This window comes from Petromyzon marinus, chromosome 40 (assembly GCF_048934315.1).
Source record: "Petromyzon marinus isolate PM22_M1 ecotype Great Lakes invasive population chromosome 40, UKy_Petmar_22M1.pri1.0, whole genome shotgun sequence".
In the NCBI taxonomy this organism is placed as follows: Eukaryota; Metazoa; Chordata; class Hyperoartia; order Petromyzontiformes; family Petromyzontidae; genus Petromyzon; species Petromyzon marinus.
In genome coordinates, this window is record NC_133706.1 from 9,477,437 (window position 1) to 9,495,960 (window position 18,524).

At 49.0% G+C, this 18,524-nt stretch overlaps 1 protein-coding gene across 2 annotated transcripts in view; it reads left to right on the forward strand.

Annotated features, from left to right (window-relative positions):
- Positions 1-18,524, forward strand: part of LOC116950762 (E3 ubiquitin-protein ligase NEDD4-like) — a 126,190-nt gene that overhangs the window by 21,961 nt on the left and 85,705 nt on the right. For both annotated transcript variants that reach the window (XM_032968802.2, XM_076073108.1), the window contains exon 3: positions 15,856-15,937. In XM_032968802.2, coding sequence (XP_032824693.1) covers positions 15,856-15,937 — 82 coding nt within the window. The remainder of the gene's footprint in view (positions 1-15,855; positions 15,938-18,524) is intronic.

Consider the following 18,524-nt stretch of genomic DNA (forward strand, 5'->3'; position numbering starts at 1 on the left):
CCAATTTTACCATCCTACACTGAACAACTTGGTGAAGTATGGTCAAACAAAATACCCCGTGGGAAGGCCTTCATCCAGTAGTGGATTGACGGAAGGGGCTGTAAATTACAATTCGTCGATAATTAAGGGCATCAAGTTATGTAATATGCCGATAATTGACACGTTAAATAAGTGCTAAATATGAAAAATAAGAACAGGTTTTACCATTTCTGGCACTAAAACAGGTGTCAAGATGTTCAAACACCAAATAGAAACATTTAGCAAGGAATCGAGTTGCCGTTAACCAACACCACCACCACGCGCAGTAATTGTGGTGAACGTGAAAAAATGCTCTGAGAATATATAAACATTGACTCTGAAAATGATTGGCCTACACCAGAGACAGCCTTCTTCATGGCCTTGTCTCATCAGCAGTGTCAGACCAGAGAACGCCAAAAAGGCGACCAGTACAAAGACAATGCCACACGTAACGGAGTATTTAGTGCTCGGAGTGAGCAGCGATATCATGAACATCCGAACAGCTGTTTTTTTGCCAGAAAGGGTCAAACCTATTCTTATTTTTCAGACTTTGATACTGGTAACAACAAAAAAAAGGTCCTGTGATGAGGAGCTGGCCATAAATGACATCACGCACCGCGGGGGGGGGGGGGGGATCAGAGAAATGTGACGTCACATCAAAATGCGCAACTTTAAATAAATATAGACAACACGTTCTACTTAATTAACTAGACTTTTTAATAAATGTTTTCTCCTACAACATCAGAGTGCAGCGCCACATTAAATAGCACTACAATGACAATAGTTCAAAGCGATTTGAAGCATGTTTATATATTTGGGGGGGGGGGGCAGAGCTTTGTGACGTCATATTTGAGGGGGGGTCTGACTTTTTGTGACGCCGTATGACAACGGGGGGGGGGGGGGTCAAAAATCGTCCTAAATCGCGTGACGTCATTTATGGACGACCCCGAAGTGTTCAATACATCGCCGATATTTTGAACATGCATATTAAAATGTAAATCAAACGTATCAACAAATACGCCATACAGTCGACTTATATTATTGTTGCTCAGAAAAAAACACGGAACGTAACGCGGGTGTTCGGATCTCGTGCTCGTAACGACCACGAATCCCTTGGGTGGACGGCCCCGCCTAGGCAGCTGTGGTGGTGGTGGTGGGGGGAGGAAGAGGGTGGTGGTGGAGGTGGTGGTGGAGGTGGTGGGGAGAGGAAGAGGGTGGTGGTGGAGGTGGTGGTGGAGGTTGAAGGAGGGGGATGGTGTAGGTGGTGGTGTAGGTGGCGGTGGGGGGAGGAAGAGGGTGGCAGTGGGGGGACAGTGGTGGTGGAGGTGGCGGTGTTTGCCTCGCGCGTAGCCTCGCCCTCGGGGCCCCGTGTGGATGACTTTGCGAGGCTGGGCCGTGATCGCTGGGGGCCTGGAGGGGGCTCAGCTCTGTCACGGCGCCCTCCAGGAAACAGCGCCGAGCGTCGCCTCACCACGAACTCTCCTACCCCTCCCCTCTCATCTCACTCCACTCCTCACCACACACTCACCTACCCCTCCCCTCTCATCTCACTCCACTCCCCTCCACCTCCCTTCTCATCTCACTCCACTCCCCTCCACGCGCTCTCCTCCCTCCCCTCCATGTCCTGTATACCTTTCACTGTGGATTCTCTTTCCGCACCACCTCCTGTGCTCCAGTCTCTACCTGCGACCCTCAAGGAGTTCGATGGAGGTTCGAGACCCCCCCGCATCCCCCTCCCCCTCGTGTTCTCTCTTCTGAGCTACGGTGCATCGTGTTTGCACCTTTTGATGTTGTGACATTTGTCCGCTGTATGATGTTTAACTTTTTGCTTTTCACCTTTTGTTGTTGTCGTGCACGCCAGAACCGTTTGATGTTGGCCTGTTTCCCGCCACCGTTATCACCCTAAATGCCCTTCAAACATCGAAAGCTCGGCAGGGTCCCAGCCTGGTATTTTGATGGTGTGGCCGCGAGAGCTTGCCAGGTGTTTTGTAAGCTGCGCCTGGCTGCGGAGGTGGCTGGGAGTTGACATTGCGAGTGTTTGACGCCACACCTCTCCTGCCATCCCTGGCATGCGTTTGGGGGGGGGGGAGTTTCTGCAGCTTCTCCAGTTGCCTCTCACATTTGACTCAAGCTGCTCGCTAATGGGATTGGCCAAACATCGGAGTTGTAACACGGCACGCCTGAAACTCGGCGAGGGCTTTCATGAGTAAATCATTCCCATCGCCGTGTTTGCGCGCGCGGTATTGAATTCTGCGTTTTAATTGTTGTTTGCCCTCTGATGTTCACACCCACACACAACAACAACAAAACGAGTCTTGTGTTTTCAATGGGGGCCCGGCATGCCACGTGGAAGGTATTGTACCGCAGTCACGTCCCAGAGGAGCTCTCAGCACGCGCGTGTCACGTTCCCTCGGAGATTTGGACATTTCTTGCTGGCTGTGTGTGGCGGTGAAGCACACCCAGACCCTACCTAGGTGCAGCACCTGATAACAATGCAACGTGAAGCAGTCCGACAACACCCACTGATTCGCTCCCAGTCACGGCCAGCCGCCTCCTTGTTGCACTTCTATTGCAACGACCATGATTGTTGTTCCCATGGACATTACGAGCACCCGATTCCGCCCATCCACGTTGAGGATTCGGTCTACCAGACCGACTCCTTTTGTCCGATCCACACTATTCAACCACCACGCTGCAGGCCACAACAAAGCACTCAGCCACTCGATGAGCCACTCGCTCAGCCACCAACCCATTCACTCGCCCGCTCTCACCACACTGCAGGTCACAAACACTTCTCTCGCTGCCTTCTTCCCCTCGCAATGCTTGACTTTGCAATTCCTTGCCAACGTCTCAAGTTCTTGCAGCTCTTTGCTCAATTCACGAACACGTGTGAACGAATTAATCCTGCTTCACAAGCCCTTCGATCGCGCCGTTTGTAGCTGGCCGCTTGGCGTTGCGTGCCTCTGGGCTTGTGCTCAGCAACTGTGATTTATAAAAAAAAAATGTTTTTAACTGAAAACCGCCAGGGAGACACCTCCAGGCGGGGAAGAGGGTGACTCCCGCAACGGCTGGCTACGTACAGCGGTACATACGTCGAATTTAACACGTAGGAGGCTTTTGCGAGCAATATTACCCATAACAGAGGTTTTTGGGGAGTTAGGTCGCGTAAATAAAAATGTGTCGTCAAACCCACCACCACCCGACACAGCCGATTTAGTAAGGGTTGTCACGTAAACAAAGCATGCCAATTCGTTACTAGTACAGCACACCGGTGTGCTGCAGAGCAAACCCACGACGTTTATAATTCGAGTAACTACTGGCGCAACGTCGTACTCGAATTGGCAGTGTCGGGTGGTGGCGGGTTTGACGACACATTTATATTTACGCGATCTAACCCCCCCCCCCCCCCCAAAAAGCCTCTTGTGGATACATAACAAAGAGGTGTGGAGGGGGTGGGGGTGCTGGGGGAATTCAGTGCGGCCCTGAATCGACCAAGTGTGTGAGCGCGATTGTCTTCGAGCGTCATCTCGGTGTCACGTGATCGTTCAGTTTCGCGACTTTCTTTTCTGGGTACTCCACCGGTGTCGTGACGTTTTGATGAACTTTGACACCCACGCACCACCTTGAGCTGTCATTTGTGGCCAGGTCGCTTCAAACAAAGAAGCTAATAGCTTGGTTGGCTTTACCTGGTCAGGTAAAAAAACATAGTTTAGTTTTATTTTTGATTTAAAGTTTTCGTGACTGCAGGGATTCATATTCTTGGTTTTTTCGGTAAAGTCACGTAGAAGGGAAACAATAAAATAATAAAAATATAAAACAATTAAATTCTCACGACGTTTCGACTGCAACACAAGCAATCATCATCAGTTGTGAAAACCACAGCAAGAAAATTTTCAGATGGAAAAACCACACCAAGAAAATTTGAAATTCTCTTGCTGTGGTTTCACACCTGATGATGATTGCTTGTGTTGCAGTCGAAACGTCTTGATAATTTTATTGTTTTATATTTTTATTATTTTATTGTTTCCCTTCTACGTGACTTTACCGAAAGAACCAAGAATATAGTTTAGTTTTGTTTGTATTATATTTTTAAGCGATTTATTTACCTTTCCTATATTTTGCACTCCTATGGTGTTTATGTCTTGTTTATCGTAACGTTCTGACCTGCCCCTACTGGACATCTGTGAAAAATAGCTTTATAGCTCATTGGATTCCTCCAGTATAAAAACATTCAGATTCTGATTGGGTTTTGGTTTAGCTTTGCGCATTGATATACTATAATAATACACTTTTATGCATAATAGATTTGTAAGTTATTGCCACGTAACGATCTGGCCAAATTTGTGTCGTAAGCCCCTCCGCCACCCGACGCGGCCAAACAAATGAAATTGTCGCGCGATGTACAAGCGATGAACTCGCCAAATAGGATTTCTTCATCTCGCTCATCGGCCGGTGAGTTGCAGACCAACTCTCACGACCAACTCTACCAATCGGATTCGCCGTTTCGCTTGAATCTGCACCACGCGTAGAATTTGTTACGGCCGTGATCAAAACTGAATTTTTTAAAAAAATATTTCCACGTAAACATTTAATATGGAGAAGCACGGCCATGGGTAGAGCCTGTGTCGAGGATGTTCCCCCCTTGCTGTGGGCCACAGAGGTCATCAAGCGCGGAGAAGCCACGTGTCAAGGCCTTGCGTGCCTGCTTCATGGCCCAGCGCAATTGCGTGGCAATAACCAACGAGACCGTGATGCGTCCCAGCGGCAGCCTCGTTCGCCGCTTGTTGCAGACGTTCGCGGTTGGAATCCGGCAGGCCATCCTGGTGAACGCCTGCGAGTGTATTAACGCTGAATTGCTGCACGCCGTCCGCGTCACGGTGGGCATTAAAGACCCCCCCGAGTGTGCCTTTGTGTGCTGACGTCAACGATTGGGTTTGCCAAATTTGAAAAATGACACCGCGAATAATGCCATTTGGAAACGCACAGCAATCATCACCTATTGTGCAAACTTAGCAGGACCCTCCTGCAAAAGAGTTGAGACTCGGATAATTTTTCCTGGGTAGACAAGTAAAATGATGATGATAATAATAATAATAACAAAACGCACTAGTTCTTCTGCAATCACCCAATTGATCTCGTCGCCAAAAATACAACGCGATCGTAAAGGTGAACGCGTTGCAATAAAACGCGCAAAGTCAACTGCGACCAATTTCACATTTCGGACGGAGCGAAAGGGACGTGGCGTGCGATGCCCGCCCCGGGCGCCAATGCACAAACGGGCGGCGTGACGTCGCGCTAATTAAAAAAAACCCGCTTAAATCGTAATGTTTTGTCAAATTATTATTAAACGCGTGCTGAATAAACACGCTCACCTGCTCGCTGGCTCGCTCGCGTGCCCGCGGAACAAGAGCCCCAAAAGTCAAACACGGGGCGATGTGTGCGGAGAAGGGTCTCGTTCGATCGTCCGGGATAACTTCGGGACACGACTCTTGAGAAGCGACCGGGCGTGCGGCACACCTGCTCGACAGGTGTGCCCCCCCCCCCCCCCCCCCCCCCACTTTACACGTGACGAGAGGTGTCCGTGCCCAGCGGCTGGACCAGCGTGTGTCGTCACGTGCCTGCCGAGGCCGTGCGGGGTCTTTCGCAAGGCCCGAGGCACCGAGTGCCAAAGGCCGAGGCCGACGCCGCTGCGTTGGCAGAGGATGATTCGGCTCTCAGTGAGCAGCGGCTGACTCGCAGCGAGGAGAATTCGAATCTGGCGAGGAGCATTATCCTGGGGTGAGGAGCATTCTTGTCTGGTGATGACCGTTGTACTCCATTGCATGAGGAGCATTGCCCTCCAGTGAGTGACGTTCGCCTCCGGTGAGCACTCAACGTCAGTGAAGATCGTTCTACCCCCCCATTCGTGATGTGGTGGGCTTCTGATGACACGTACGGAGACGAGGTGGCACAGAGTGAGATGATGATAATTCGTGGAATAGAAGAAAGATGAGGGGGTTGGGTGGCTCGGATCAGAGCCGTGACCCTGAAGCCCTGCACCGCTGAGAACCTCGGCTCAAACCCAGGTTCCAGTCGCCCACGGTTAAACGGCATTCTCCAATCTTGATTTGAAGCTTTCGTGACTGCAGGAATCCATGCTCTTTGGTTATTTCGATAAAGTCACGTGGGTAGAAATAAAATAAAATAATAAAATATTTCTCACTACGTGATTTTACCGAAAGAACCAAAGAGTACGGCATTCTCCAGTCGAGTGAGTCCTTTAATTCGGCAAAATCAAATTCCAGCTCCAAGATTTAAACGAATGAGTGCCGTGTGACAAACCGCTCCGAAGTGGGGCGTGTGACCATGCGCAGCTCCCTCTCGAGCAGTGATTCTTAACCTTTACTGCAGCCTTGCAGCCCTTCGGTTCTTAATCGTAACAAAAAATGTTAATAAATACATAGGGCTTGATGAAACAAATTAAGTTGCACTCACTTGCCCGTGCTTAATTTGTGTTGTTTCGATGGTTTACCTTCTAAAAAGATTTGGCCACGTTTCGCAACCTCCCCCCCCCACCACCACGCACACACAGAAAGGGCATCTCGCACTCCCAGGAGGTGCCTTGCGCCCCCCAGGTTAAGAAGAGCCACTGCGCTCAAAGGGAGGTCACTCGCAAGGACTCTCAGAAGTAGCGACACGAAGCTGTGATGCTGCGCCGAGGGGGGAAAGGAATGTGGGGTCGCGTTGGCGAGACGAAAGATGCGATGAGCCGGGGGAGTCGACGACGGGGGCGAGAGCACAAACGTGGCGACTCTCGCTGCGAGCGACGACTCCGTGGGCGCACAGTGAAGACGAAGGCGATCGCGAGTCCGGAGACAGGATGAGCAGGATGGAGACGTCACTGGGCGGGAAGTGGCACCCCGCACAACCACCGCCTCCTGTTCGACGTGTTTTGTGAAAATCGACGGGTAACGTCAAGGACGGACGACTTAATAATTGCACGCACGTACGGGGCGCTGATAATGGACACAGTGGTCGCACCTCCGATTAGCACGGTTGGCTGCGTACGGCGGGAAAGAAGTTCAACATACGTACGCGCACATTGCTGCTGAGGTTAGCGGTTCGGTTCCGGCAGGCCGTCCTGGTAAATGCCGTGAAATAGTGCACTCCGTCTGGTTTTTAGAGTGGACGTTGTAAATCTCGCGACGGCGTTCGGAGAAGAGAACGGCCATCGTGTGCCCGGCGTCACGGTCCAACTTTGCCAAATAAAACAAAAATCACTCGCGAATTTCAGCACGCACACACGCGCACACGCACGCACGAGACAAAGCGGTGGCAATTGTGTTGTGCGATCCGCGCGTCCGTTCAGTTGCATCGGGCCGGAGGGGGGCAGGGCAAGGGGTGGGGGGGGGGGTGTCTCTACACAGAGCAGCGTCCGTCGGTAACATTCGCTATATATTTTTGTTGTAACACGGACACACGAGCACAGCAGCGCGGCATCCCTTGAATCGCTTTTACGCGAACGCCATAGCCAAGGGCAACTTTGCGGAAGGTCTCTGCCCGCGTGCGGGCTCCAGACGGGAGAACAGCTGCGGCGCTCTACACGACGAGCGTTGCCAATCTGTGATTTGAAGCTTTCGTGACTGCAGGAATCCATAATCTTTGGTTCTTTCGGTAAAGTCACGTAGGTAGAGAAAAAAAAATAATGGATCACGCGGTTTCGATCGCAACAACAAGGAAATCGTCATCAGGTGGGACCACCACAGCAAGACAAAATTGTTCAAGTAGGCGAGAGAGCGGTGCCAGTTTGTCTGCTGCAAATTAAGAAACTCGACACGCGGGCCTCCCTCCCTTCCTCCCTCCTCCTCCTGCTCCTAATTCGACAGCGACGGATTGACATCCGAAACCGCGCTCGTTACCGGAACCTAATTACGGTCCGCGGCGTCGTAATTAAACCTCTTTTGCGAGGTGGCACGTTATTTTTTTTCGTATTGTTTTACCGGCGCGCTGGTTTGGCGAAACATGTTGTCGTCGTTTTAAAATAAATACGCGTTTTAAAAGGACGCGCGTTGCTCGCCGCGACATCAAGAGAAGTTGTCCCGCGGGTCTCGGTGTCTGCGGGGGCCACGTGGTGTGGCGGCACGGGCGCGCTCGGCTACACCAAAATCAAAACGTTCTTCTTCATCGTCTTCAGTCACGATCTATCCGCTGCTGGATGAAGGCCTCCCTCCCTCCCTTCCTCCCCCCAAGCGGCCGCCACCTCTCACAATACCGCGACGTTAACAATCCATCTAGACCCTCCCCCGCTCCTTCCCCGTCCCTTCTGTCCCTTTACTCGTGTCATTCTTCTCTCAACTTTCCCTTCCCCCACGTAAAAGTCCATGCTCCCCCCCTCGCGGTCATCACCTGGGTGCGGCAGTGAGCCCAAATTCCACCCCTCCTCCCCTAAACCCAGGAGCAATGAGCTTAGGACTTTTTTTTTGTCCATGGGGTTTCTGTGCACCACCCCTCCTCCTCCATCTAGATACCTGCACACGAGCTAATTTCCATCGCTCTCCCGGTTGACCACATCTTGGAGGCCTTCCCATCCCTTGGGCTGGAATTCCTTCCCCCACCCCACGCTCACTGGCTCAAAGCCACCACCGGAAATGAGCAGAGAGAGAGGCATGTTGGCTTTCGCTCGAAAAGTGCAATAGCCAAGTTGCTTAATGAGCTTTTAGCAATTCCTTAATTTACAATCGATTTGTATGCTCGCGATACGCGCACTGAAATAATGTGACCGCGGCTCAAGATGTGGTGCGGGAAACGAGCGGGCATGTTGGTTGCACGGAGACAGTGCCGGATTATCCCAGTAGCAAAAGTAGCTACATATGCTCAGAGCTGGATTAAGGCAGGGGGAGGCTTTAGGGGCTGCTGCAGCCCAGGGGCCTCCAGAGATGAAGTGAAAAGTTATTTTATTTGTGAATGCTGCATTTTATTTGTTGTTAACCTTGTCATTTTTTTATATATTTAACTTTGTTTTCCTTTTGAAAATATTACTTGGGGGGGGGGGGGGGGGGGGCCTCACACAGTACTTGTCTAGCCCAGGGGTCTACAAAAGCATAATCTGGCCCTGCATATGCTACTGGCACCGCACTTTCAAGGGCTCCGGCGCTAAATGCTTTCAAGCTATCAATTCCGGTTCAGTGCTTCTGCACTTTCTCTATTACTATAGTGCTATACTGCCTTCAACTTTTATGAACGACTGGTTAGCGATCTCTCGCCTACTTCAGCAGTTTTGTCTTGCTGTGGTTGTCCCACCTGATGACGATTGCTTGTGTTGCGATCGAAACGTTGTGATCTATTATTTTTATACCTACGTGACTTTACCGAAAGAACCAAAGAGTATGGATTCCTGCAGTTACGAAAGCTTCAAATCAAGATTGTACACATTTATGTTGAACTGTTGCACGCAACATCTCCCCATTTTTCTTGCTCATATGTAGACGGAGAGACGTTATCATCTTGATTATGCAACAAACAAGAAAAACACACGTGCCAACAACTTGAATGTCTGCATGTCGCAACAACGTTCTGTTTCATGAACTTTCTGTTTCATGAACAGTCTAATATGTGTTTGATAATGTGCGAAGCAGGGTGGGATTAAAACATTGACATCACCGACTGATAACATCACTCGTTATTTTTTGAAGTTTGTATCATACCATTTTGCATCGAACTACGATCCATATCGCAATGGGAGAGTCGTTGTCTGTAAGAGCAGCGGTTCACCAGCGTTGAGTCAAGGCAGCCTGAATCAATGCTGATGAGACTGTGTTGAAGCAGGTTTAAAGTACGGCTTGTCTTGAACCGCTGCTGCTGAGATTATACACTACCAGAGAAGGCCGTGCGGCTGACGGCATGTGCATAAGAAGCGACGGATATTGCAAGCAGACGTTGTCTGCATATTTATTCTAAATATTTAAGCATCGTCCTGTGGGAGAAACATAAGAATCGACACTTAAGTCGAATTTCAACCAGTGAATTGTGACGACGCATCATCGAATCGTGGCTTGGGCAGGAGACGCGGAATCGTTATAATTATGCCGAATGATCAACAACCGTTAGATCTTCAGTGCTAGGCCAGAACACGGTAAGCCTGCATGGGTTTCCAACACGGCCTTCAAATCCGATGTCGTAGTCGTCCTCATCGTCATCATCACCCGTGAGGACACGTGACTCCAGCGAGTCTCGCTCGGACGCACGCGGGAATGACGCGTGGGTTGAGCCACGTGCTTTGCTCGCCACGTGCTTTGCTCGCCACGTGCTTTGCTCGCCACGTGCTTTGCTCGCCACGTGCTTTGCTCGCCACGTGCTTTGCTCGCCACGTGCTTTGCTCGCCACGTGCTTTGCTCGCCACGTGCTTTGCTCGCCACGTGCTTTGCTCGCCACGTGCTTTGCTCGCCACGTGCTTTGCTCGCCACGTGCTTTGCTCGCCACGTGCTTTGCTCGCCATGTGCTTTGCTCGGAGTGCCGGAGGAGCACGGCCGCACTGCGGATGTTAGGGTTGCGTCTCAGCCTCTTAAGCGAATGGTTCACCGGTGGTTCATGGGGAGATTCCGGACAGGATCCCGTGAAGTTTCGCCCCCCCCCCCCCCTAACGTCACGGATGCGATCGGCCTACCGCTGCGCTATCATTGTGTTTGAGATCCACGCGACTGCTGGTGGCCACTGGCTCAGCATTGAGCCGTCTGCTTTTTGCGCCGCTGTGCGAGTAGTTTGAGGTTCCGTCATCAGCCTCGCCCGCAATTCGTCACCTAAATTTTAAAGGAGAAAAAACGCGGAGCGAACGACACCAGGAATATTGTCCGGAACTTATACAGAGTGCTTTAAAAAAAAAACATGTGAACGCTTCTGAGAATTTGCAACAACACCACGTGACATGTGCTGCTGCCTCCGGGTTTTGGAGGCCACCTGGAAAAGATTCCAGGCCACGTGTCGACAACGATGGCGAACAAGTGGAGACTGGCTTTTTTTTAAAGATATTCACATACATTTGTTATCGTGTTACAGCGTATTAGTATCCGTTCTTTTCCCATTAAAAACGATAGTCCCATGTAAGTGTTAACATTTCTTTGAAGCGCCCTGTATAGTGCGTGTCTGTTGACCCTATTTCAAGAGCCGCAATTGCGCACGTGCACGCGAGACGGTGGCGGTCCTTCGTAAGTGACAACACGAAGGAGCAGTCCTTGAAGGACTGCTCCTTCGTGTTGTTATATTTGGAGTTTGCGTGTCTCTCTCATCATCACCACCACTGTGGCTAGGAGATGTTAACTACCTCGCCTGGTATACAGGAGGTAGTGGGTTTGATTCCGAACCTGACACCTGCTGCTGTATATTTGCAGTTTCAGTTTCTCCCTCTCTCTCTCTTCGTGGTCGCGTGGATTTTTCGCCACATTTAGCATCAACATCCACGTGTCTTTGGCCGCTGTATTTTCGCACGCGATGACGAGCCACTTGGTTGAGCTTCTAATTTGCGGCCAGGCCACTTCTGAAAAAATACCCATATCGCTCAGTGGGCCTCAAACGTGGTAAAATACAAGCTTTAGTTGAGTGTCAAACCCCATCCGCCGGCAGAGGCGTGAGCGAGCAATTGCGGGGCTGCGCTTTTACCTCACCGTCACCTCTTACACGACCCCCTCTCTCAGCGACTCGGGGGGTGTCTGGTGTAGGGCTGAACGATTAATCGATTTAAAATCGAAATCGCAATTCCAAACAATTGCGATTAGCAAATCGCAAAGGCTGCGATTTTTTTGCCATTGGAAAAGTCCTATTACGTTCCTAATGGAAATGTTTTATTATTAATTATTATAACTTTATTTATTTAACTTGCCAATTGTTCTATGTTTGATTGTTCTATTTCAATAAAAAATTGTTTATAAATAAATGTTGGAAGCAATTCATATCTTTTAAGTTCTCATCCTTGCTTTAGAATATATAGAGCAGTTCATATCGTGATGGTATCACGTGGTAATGCTCCATCACGTGTTTTTTACATCTATCACACGGTGAATAATGAACTGAAGCTTGACTTTAAAAAAATGTACGTGCAAATCAAATCGCAATATCTGTCAGAAAAATTCCACCAAATCGTTCAGCCCCCTACGTCCGGTGCCACCGGCTGCCCGCCGCCCATCCGCATGGCTCTGGCGTTACCGATCCCGTTTCGTGTCGCCGACGTGATGCGGGTAAAGCAGGGCTGGGTCGGGGAGGTTCACCCCCTGCACCCTGCAACACCAGCCGGGCGGGCAAGTGCTTTGCCTTTTGTTTTTTCAGCGCGGCGGCTCGGGAGAGTGCCTGGACACATTGTGTGTGCGCACGCGTGTGTGGTGTGTGCGCGTGTGTGTGGCGCGTGTGGTGTGTATGGTGTTTATTTAGAATTTGCATGTTTTCTCTGCCCGTGGTCACGTCTTTTTTTTTTCTCCGGGTCCATCGGGGTTTTCCCTCCGCATTTTAGAAACGTGCGTTTAGAATATTTGGCTGATATAAATTTCCACGTGATACGACGCTTACATTGGTGGCCAGGTCGATTCTGAAAAAGAGCTACATAGCTCAGTGGGCCTTAACCTTGTTAAATTAAATTAAAAGTTAAGTTTAGTTTAAATTCTGAACCTAAGTTGTTGTTCACGTGACCTCAACGTGCACATAGCCTGCAGTGTGTAAATATCGCCACCAGGGAGACAAATACAGCCCGGGCGTGGTGCTGGCCACGTTTGTGCCGTGTGGCCGGCCTTGATAGGTGCTCAATAACACAGCAGTTGTCCCCAACAGCACGTGAAGGCGAAAGGTGCGCGGGGTGGGTGTGGGAACTTTGTCTGAGTGTGAACGCGTCTCTGTGTGTGTGTGTACGGCCCCTTCTGTGTGTCAGCATTCAGCCTGTCTTGCGCCTGCCTGTTTTGACCCCCCACTCCCCCTCCCAGCCCCCCTCTCTCTCAGCCCCTTCACTCCCAGCCCCCCTCCCAGCCCCCCTCCCAGCCCCCCTCTCCCTCCCTTGTAGCCCATTCCAGCCTTGTGTAGGTCTACAATCTTGTCACTGACATCCTTGGAGAGCTCTTTGGTCTTGGCCATGGTGGAGAGTTTGGAATCTGATTGATTGATTGCTTCCGTGGACTCTTAAACGGAGTGCTCCTAATCTCAGCTCGTTACCTGTATAAAAGACACCTGGGAGCCATAAATCTTTCTGATTGAGAGGGGGTCAAATACTTATTTCCCTCATTAAAATGCAAATCAATTTATAACATTTTTGACATGCGTTTTTTCTGGATTTTTGTTGTTATTCTGTCTCTCACTGTTCAAATAAACCTACCATTAAAATTATAGACTGATCATTTCTTTGTCAGTGGGCAAACGTACAAAATCAGCAGGGGATCAAATACTTTTTTCCCTCACTGAATGCTCCAGGCCCTGCAGTAGCTTAATCGGGCACTGGTTCTCGGCCGCACCTCGATTCAGCCCTGGGGCTCTGTAAGGCGTCACGAATTCTTCGTCTCAGCCCGGTCTTCAGCGAGTGCACGAACTCATTAGAATTCATACTGTTAAACTCGTTTTCCACTCGATTGTGTTGAATTCCAACTCTGAGACTTAATGCCGGGTTGATGAAGTGACGGACACTCTTTGCAAAGCATTAACAGCTGTGCCCCCTGGGGTGCTTTGAGAGGTGTGTTTATCTGATTTAAGAAGTCCATTGCCCAAGCCAACTTTTCGGATTTCATATCGCTTTGTGATTGCACAGCATTTTCGATGACTTCTATAAAGTGGTTGTTTTCACTCTTATTTATGTTTGCTTCATCTCGTGGTCCTTTGATGTTATTTAGAATTTTGTTATTTTGGCAACCCAGACCGCTCTTGCGAATTTGACCCATCCTGGTCTCTTTGAGTTCTCACCTCGATAAAACAAAATCAACTTGTGCCAGGCTATGTGCACGTTGAGGCCACGTGAACAACAACTTAAGTTCAGAATTTAAACGAAACCTTTAATTTAACAAGGTTAAGTCCCACTGAGCTATGTAGCTCTTTTTCAGAAGCGACCTGGCCTCAAATGGTAGCGAAACTAAGCGTCTTATCACGTGGAAATTTATATCAGGCAAATACTCTAAACGCACGTTTCTAAATGTGGAGGGAAAAACCGGAGGGACCAGGAGAAAAATCCACATGACCACGGGGAGAACATGCAAATTCAAAATAAACAGCAGGCGTCAGGGTCGGGATCGAACCCACGACCTCCTGTATACCAGGCGAGGTAGTTAACATCTCACCTTCACATGGCCTAGCATGGCCAAGATGCACTCCGTATCGTGTTTTTGTGTTGTTTGTTGTAACGTTCTAACCTGCCCCTGCTGGACATCTGTGAAATAAGCTTTGAAGCTCATCGGATTCCTCCAGTATAAGTCAATTTTCTGATTCAAATATCAGAAGTAGCTCTGCAATATCGTCTTCCACGGACCGTTCTCCATAACGTGGTGCTGTTAGCCTACTGTCTGTGGGTGATCTGAGTGGGAAATCTTTCAATCAGGACATGACGCGCGAGCGAGGTTATATTGTACCTGGCGAGGCGTAATTGGGGTAAATTCTCACCTTACCTCTTTTTGCCACCCCCCCCCACCCCCGTTGCGTTCCCACTATTGCGTACAAAAATGTGGTGGAGCAGTGGTGCAGTGGTTTGCCCACCGTGCCTATCAATCTGGCGATCTGAGATCGATTTGCGGCCACAGTTAACATCAGCAGTGGTGTTACATCTGGACCTGGCTTGTGCCCCCACCCCCTCCTCCCATCCTATTACCAACACACACTGACCAGCGTGGTGAAGTATGGTGAAACAACCCCCACGGTTGACACTAAGAGTGGAGGTCCCCATCTAGCAGTGAATTGACAAAGGGCTGTAATTATATGCTTTGGTTCTTTCGGTAAAGTCACGTAGAGTATAGAATAAAATAAATCACGACGTTTCGGGCGCAACACAAGCGTCCGTCATCAGGTGGGAAAGCATGGTCTGCTGCTGGGGCAGACTGTTTGCCTGCAGTCACCGAAAGAACCCAAGAGTATGGATTCCTGCAATCACGAAAGTTTCAAATCACGATTGTAATTGTATTATTTTAATTATTGTGTATGGCATCTTCCTGCTCGTTCGGCATATGAGGTGTAATGTCCGTTGCGTGACAGTCCCACAGGTGGTTTTAATTTCCATGAGCGGGGAATATTTCCAAATTAAGCGCAGGACCAAATTGAACGTGATGAGCTTTTTTATGTGTGTGTGTGTACGTGCGCGTGTGTGGTGTGCGGGGAGCGGTGGTGTAGCGGTTAGCGCGCTGTGCTACGAACCCAGCTACCCGGATTCGATTCCCGCTCATGGCCAACACCAGTGACGATTAGCTGAACCGAAACTGGGCATTCCCTAGGTCGACTCAGCCTCCAATGAGTACCTGGTGCGAAGTGTAACCATCGCCACTGGGGAGACAAAGGCGGCCGAGCGTGGTGCTGGCCACCCACCCCCTCGTGTGCCATGCCGGCCTTCCTTCATAGGTGCTCGCTAACAGCACTTGCCCCAACAGTCTGTTAAGGCTATACGGGGTATCTTGGTCTTTGACCACCATCTCACTCCGCTCGAGGAACCGGTTGAAATTCGCACGGGGGCCGCAAACCTGCCTTCAATTCAAACCCAGGATCTCACCGGTGCACGGTCGGCACTCCGACCAACTGTGCCACCTCGGCCGCCCCGATGAGCGAGCGTCGTTTACGAGTGCAATTGTCGTCACCAGCGCAGCGGTCGTGGAACGACGAGCGGAGGGTGAGCGCGGCCGTGTGTTCTTGTGCCCCCGGCAGCGACCCCTACGTGCGGGTGTCTCTCTACGAGCTGGAGGAGAACCGGGAGCTCGTGTTGGTGCAGACCAAGACCATCAAGAAGGTCAGTCGGTGTGCAGGGCCGCGACCCTTGACCGCACAACTCCCCGTGAGCCGAATGGCCGCGTGACGATGCATCGCGATCATCATCATCATCATCATTGTCACCATGAGCCATGAGCTATAAATTCATTGCTGGATGAAGGCTTTACCAAGCCGTCGCCATCTCTCGCTATTCTGCGAGATTGTAATCCACCCAGCACCATCCCGGCTGCCGCCCTGTTATTGTTATTTACCCATTGGCCATCATCTTATCGTGACCTGTCCTGCCCAAGCCCATGTTTCGTAGCAGTTTGAATTCTGATTCGAAATGATTTAAAAAAGTTTGGGTTGGAGCCACGAAACGATCCGACGAAATGTGTGTTGTGAAGACCCCCCACTGTCGTGAATCGTCACGTGGTGCAGGCGTTTAATGACAACACCATTTACTAAGAAACAAAACCCCATTAACTATTTTTATTTCACCACTGAGCTATATAGATCGCTCTTTTTCAGAAGTGACCTGGCCACAAATGATAGCTCAATGCAGTGGCTTATCACGTGTAAATTTATAGCGGCCACGTACTCTAAACGCATGTTTCTAAATGTGGAAGGAAAAACTGATTACGGAGAGGACACGGGCGATCTTTGTCTTTGTGCGTCTCCAGGTAGTTAACATCTCGCCACCATGATCTGAAACTGTTGTTGTGGAGAGTGAAACTATTGTTTCAGCTCACTGGTGAATTGATAAACATTTCCCCCGACCAAATTTTGCACAATTTGGATATGGCGTTTCGCTTGAAACTACGCTCTAAAACATCATCAGGACAGGGTCAGGGAAGTCAGAATAACAATTCAAGGGTGTTTCCGTGTGTATTGTGAGACCATGAGATGCAGCAATGGCTTGGGCAGGCCTTCATTTATCAGTGGATAAGTCGCGCACTGGCGGAGCCAGTGGGTGGGTGGGGTGGCACATGCCCCACCCCATAGATCCAATTGAAATTCCTAATTTCGACCGGATCATTGGGGTTTATTAGTAATAAATCGGCATTTTGCGACCCCCACTGCCACTGTGTAGCAGTGTGAGATGATAGGACAATCGTCTGAGTCCATAATTGGCAATAATTAATGGCAAAGCGGTTATAAGTGACTCACAGAATTGTGCGCAGTTGCGTATACAGAGTCCACGACTTCCTTGAAGGCATCAACACCTTCAGCGAGCGCGATGCCGATCACACAACGCGGTTCGAATTCGACTCTCAATCGATGGCTGCGTCATCGCCACACACACGTCGAATAAAAACCAAGGGACAACTCCTTACTTACTAACAACTCCTTACTTACTAACAACCCCTAACTTACTAACAACTCCTTACTTACTACTCACAACTCCTTACTTACTAATAACTCCTTACTTACTAGCAACTCCTTACTTACTAACAACTCCTTACTTACTAACAACTCCTTACTCACTAACAACTCCTTACTTACTAACAACTCCTTACTTACTAACAACTCCTTACTTACTAACTCCTTACTTACTAACAACTCCTTACTTACTAACAACTCCTTACTTACTAACAACTCCTTACTTACTAACAACTCCTTACTTACTAACAACTCCTTACTTACTAACAACTCCTTACTTACTAACAACTCCTTACTAACAACTCCTTACTTACTAACAACTCCTTACTTACTAGCGACTCCTTACTTACTAACAAGTCCTTACTTACTAACAACTCCTTACTTACTAACAACTCCTTACTTACTAACAACTCCTCACTAACAACCCTTACTTACTAACAACTCCTTACTTACTAACAACTCCTTACTTACTAACAACTCCTTACTTACTAACAACTCCTTACTTACTAACAACTCCTTACTTTCTAACAAGTACTTACTAACAACTCCTTACTTACTAACAACTCCTTACTTACTAACAACTCCTTACTTACTAACAACTCCTTACTTACTAACAACTCCTTACTTACTAACAACTCCTTACTAACAACTCCTTACTTACTAACAACTCCTTACTTACTAGCGACTCCTTACTTACTAACAAGTCCTTACTTACTAACAACTCCTTACTTACTAACAACTCCTTACTTACTAACAACTCCTCACTAACAACCCTTACTTACTAACAACTCCTTACTTACTAACAACTCCTTACTTACTAACAACTCCTTACTTACTAACAACTCCTTACTTTCTAACAAGTACTTACTAACAACTCCTTACTTACTAACGACTCCTTACTTACTAACAACTCCTTACTTACTAACAACTCTTTACTTACTAACAACTCCTTACTTACTAACAACTCCTTACTTACTAACAACTCCTTACTTACTAACAACTCCTCTATCATTTTTCATTGCTGGAGGGGTTGCCCCCCCCTACCTGAAAATCCTGGCTGCGCCATTGGGTCACGGATGAGGATGATGATGTGTGCTCACCCTGCAGCCACTAGAGATGCTCCGTGAGCCGCAATGGCTAAACAAATAATAGATTCAATCTGGATTTGAAGCTTTCGTAACTGCGGGAATCTACACTCTTTGTTTTTTTCGGTAAAGTCACGTGGGTAGAGAATAAAATGAATC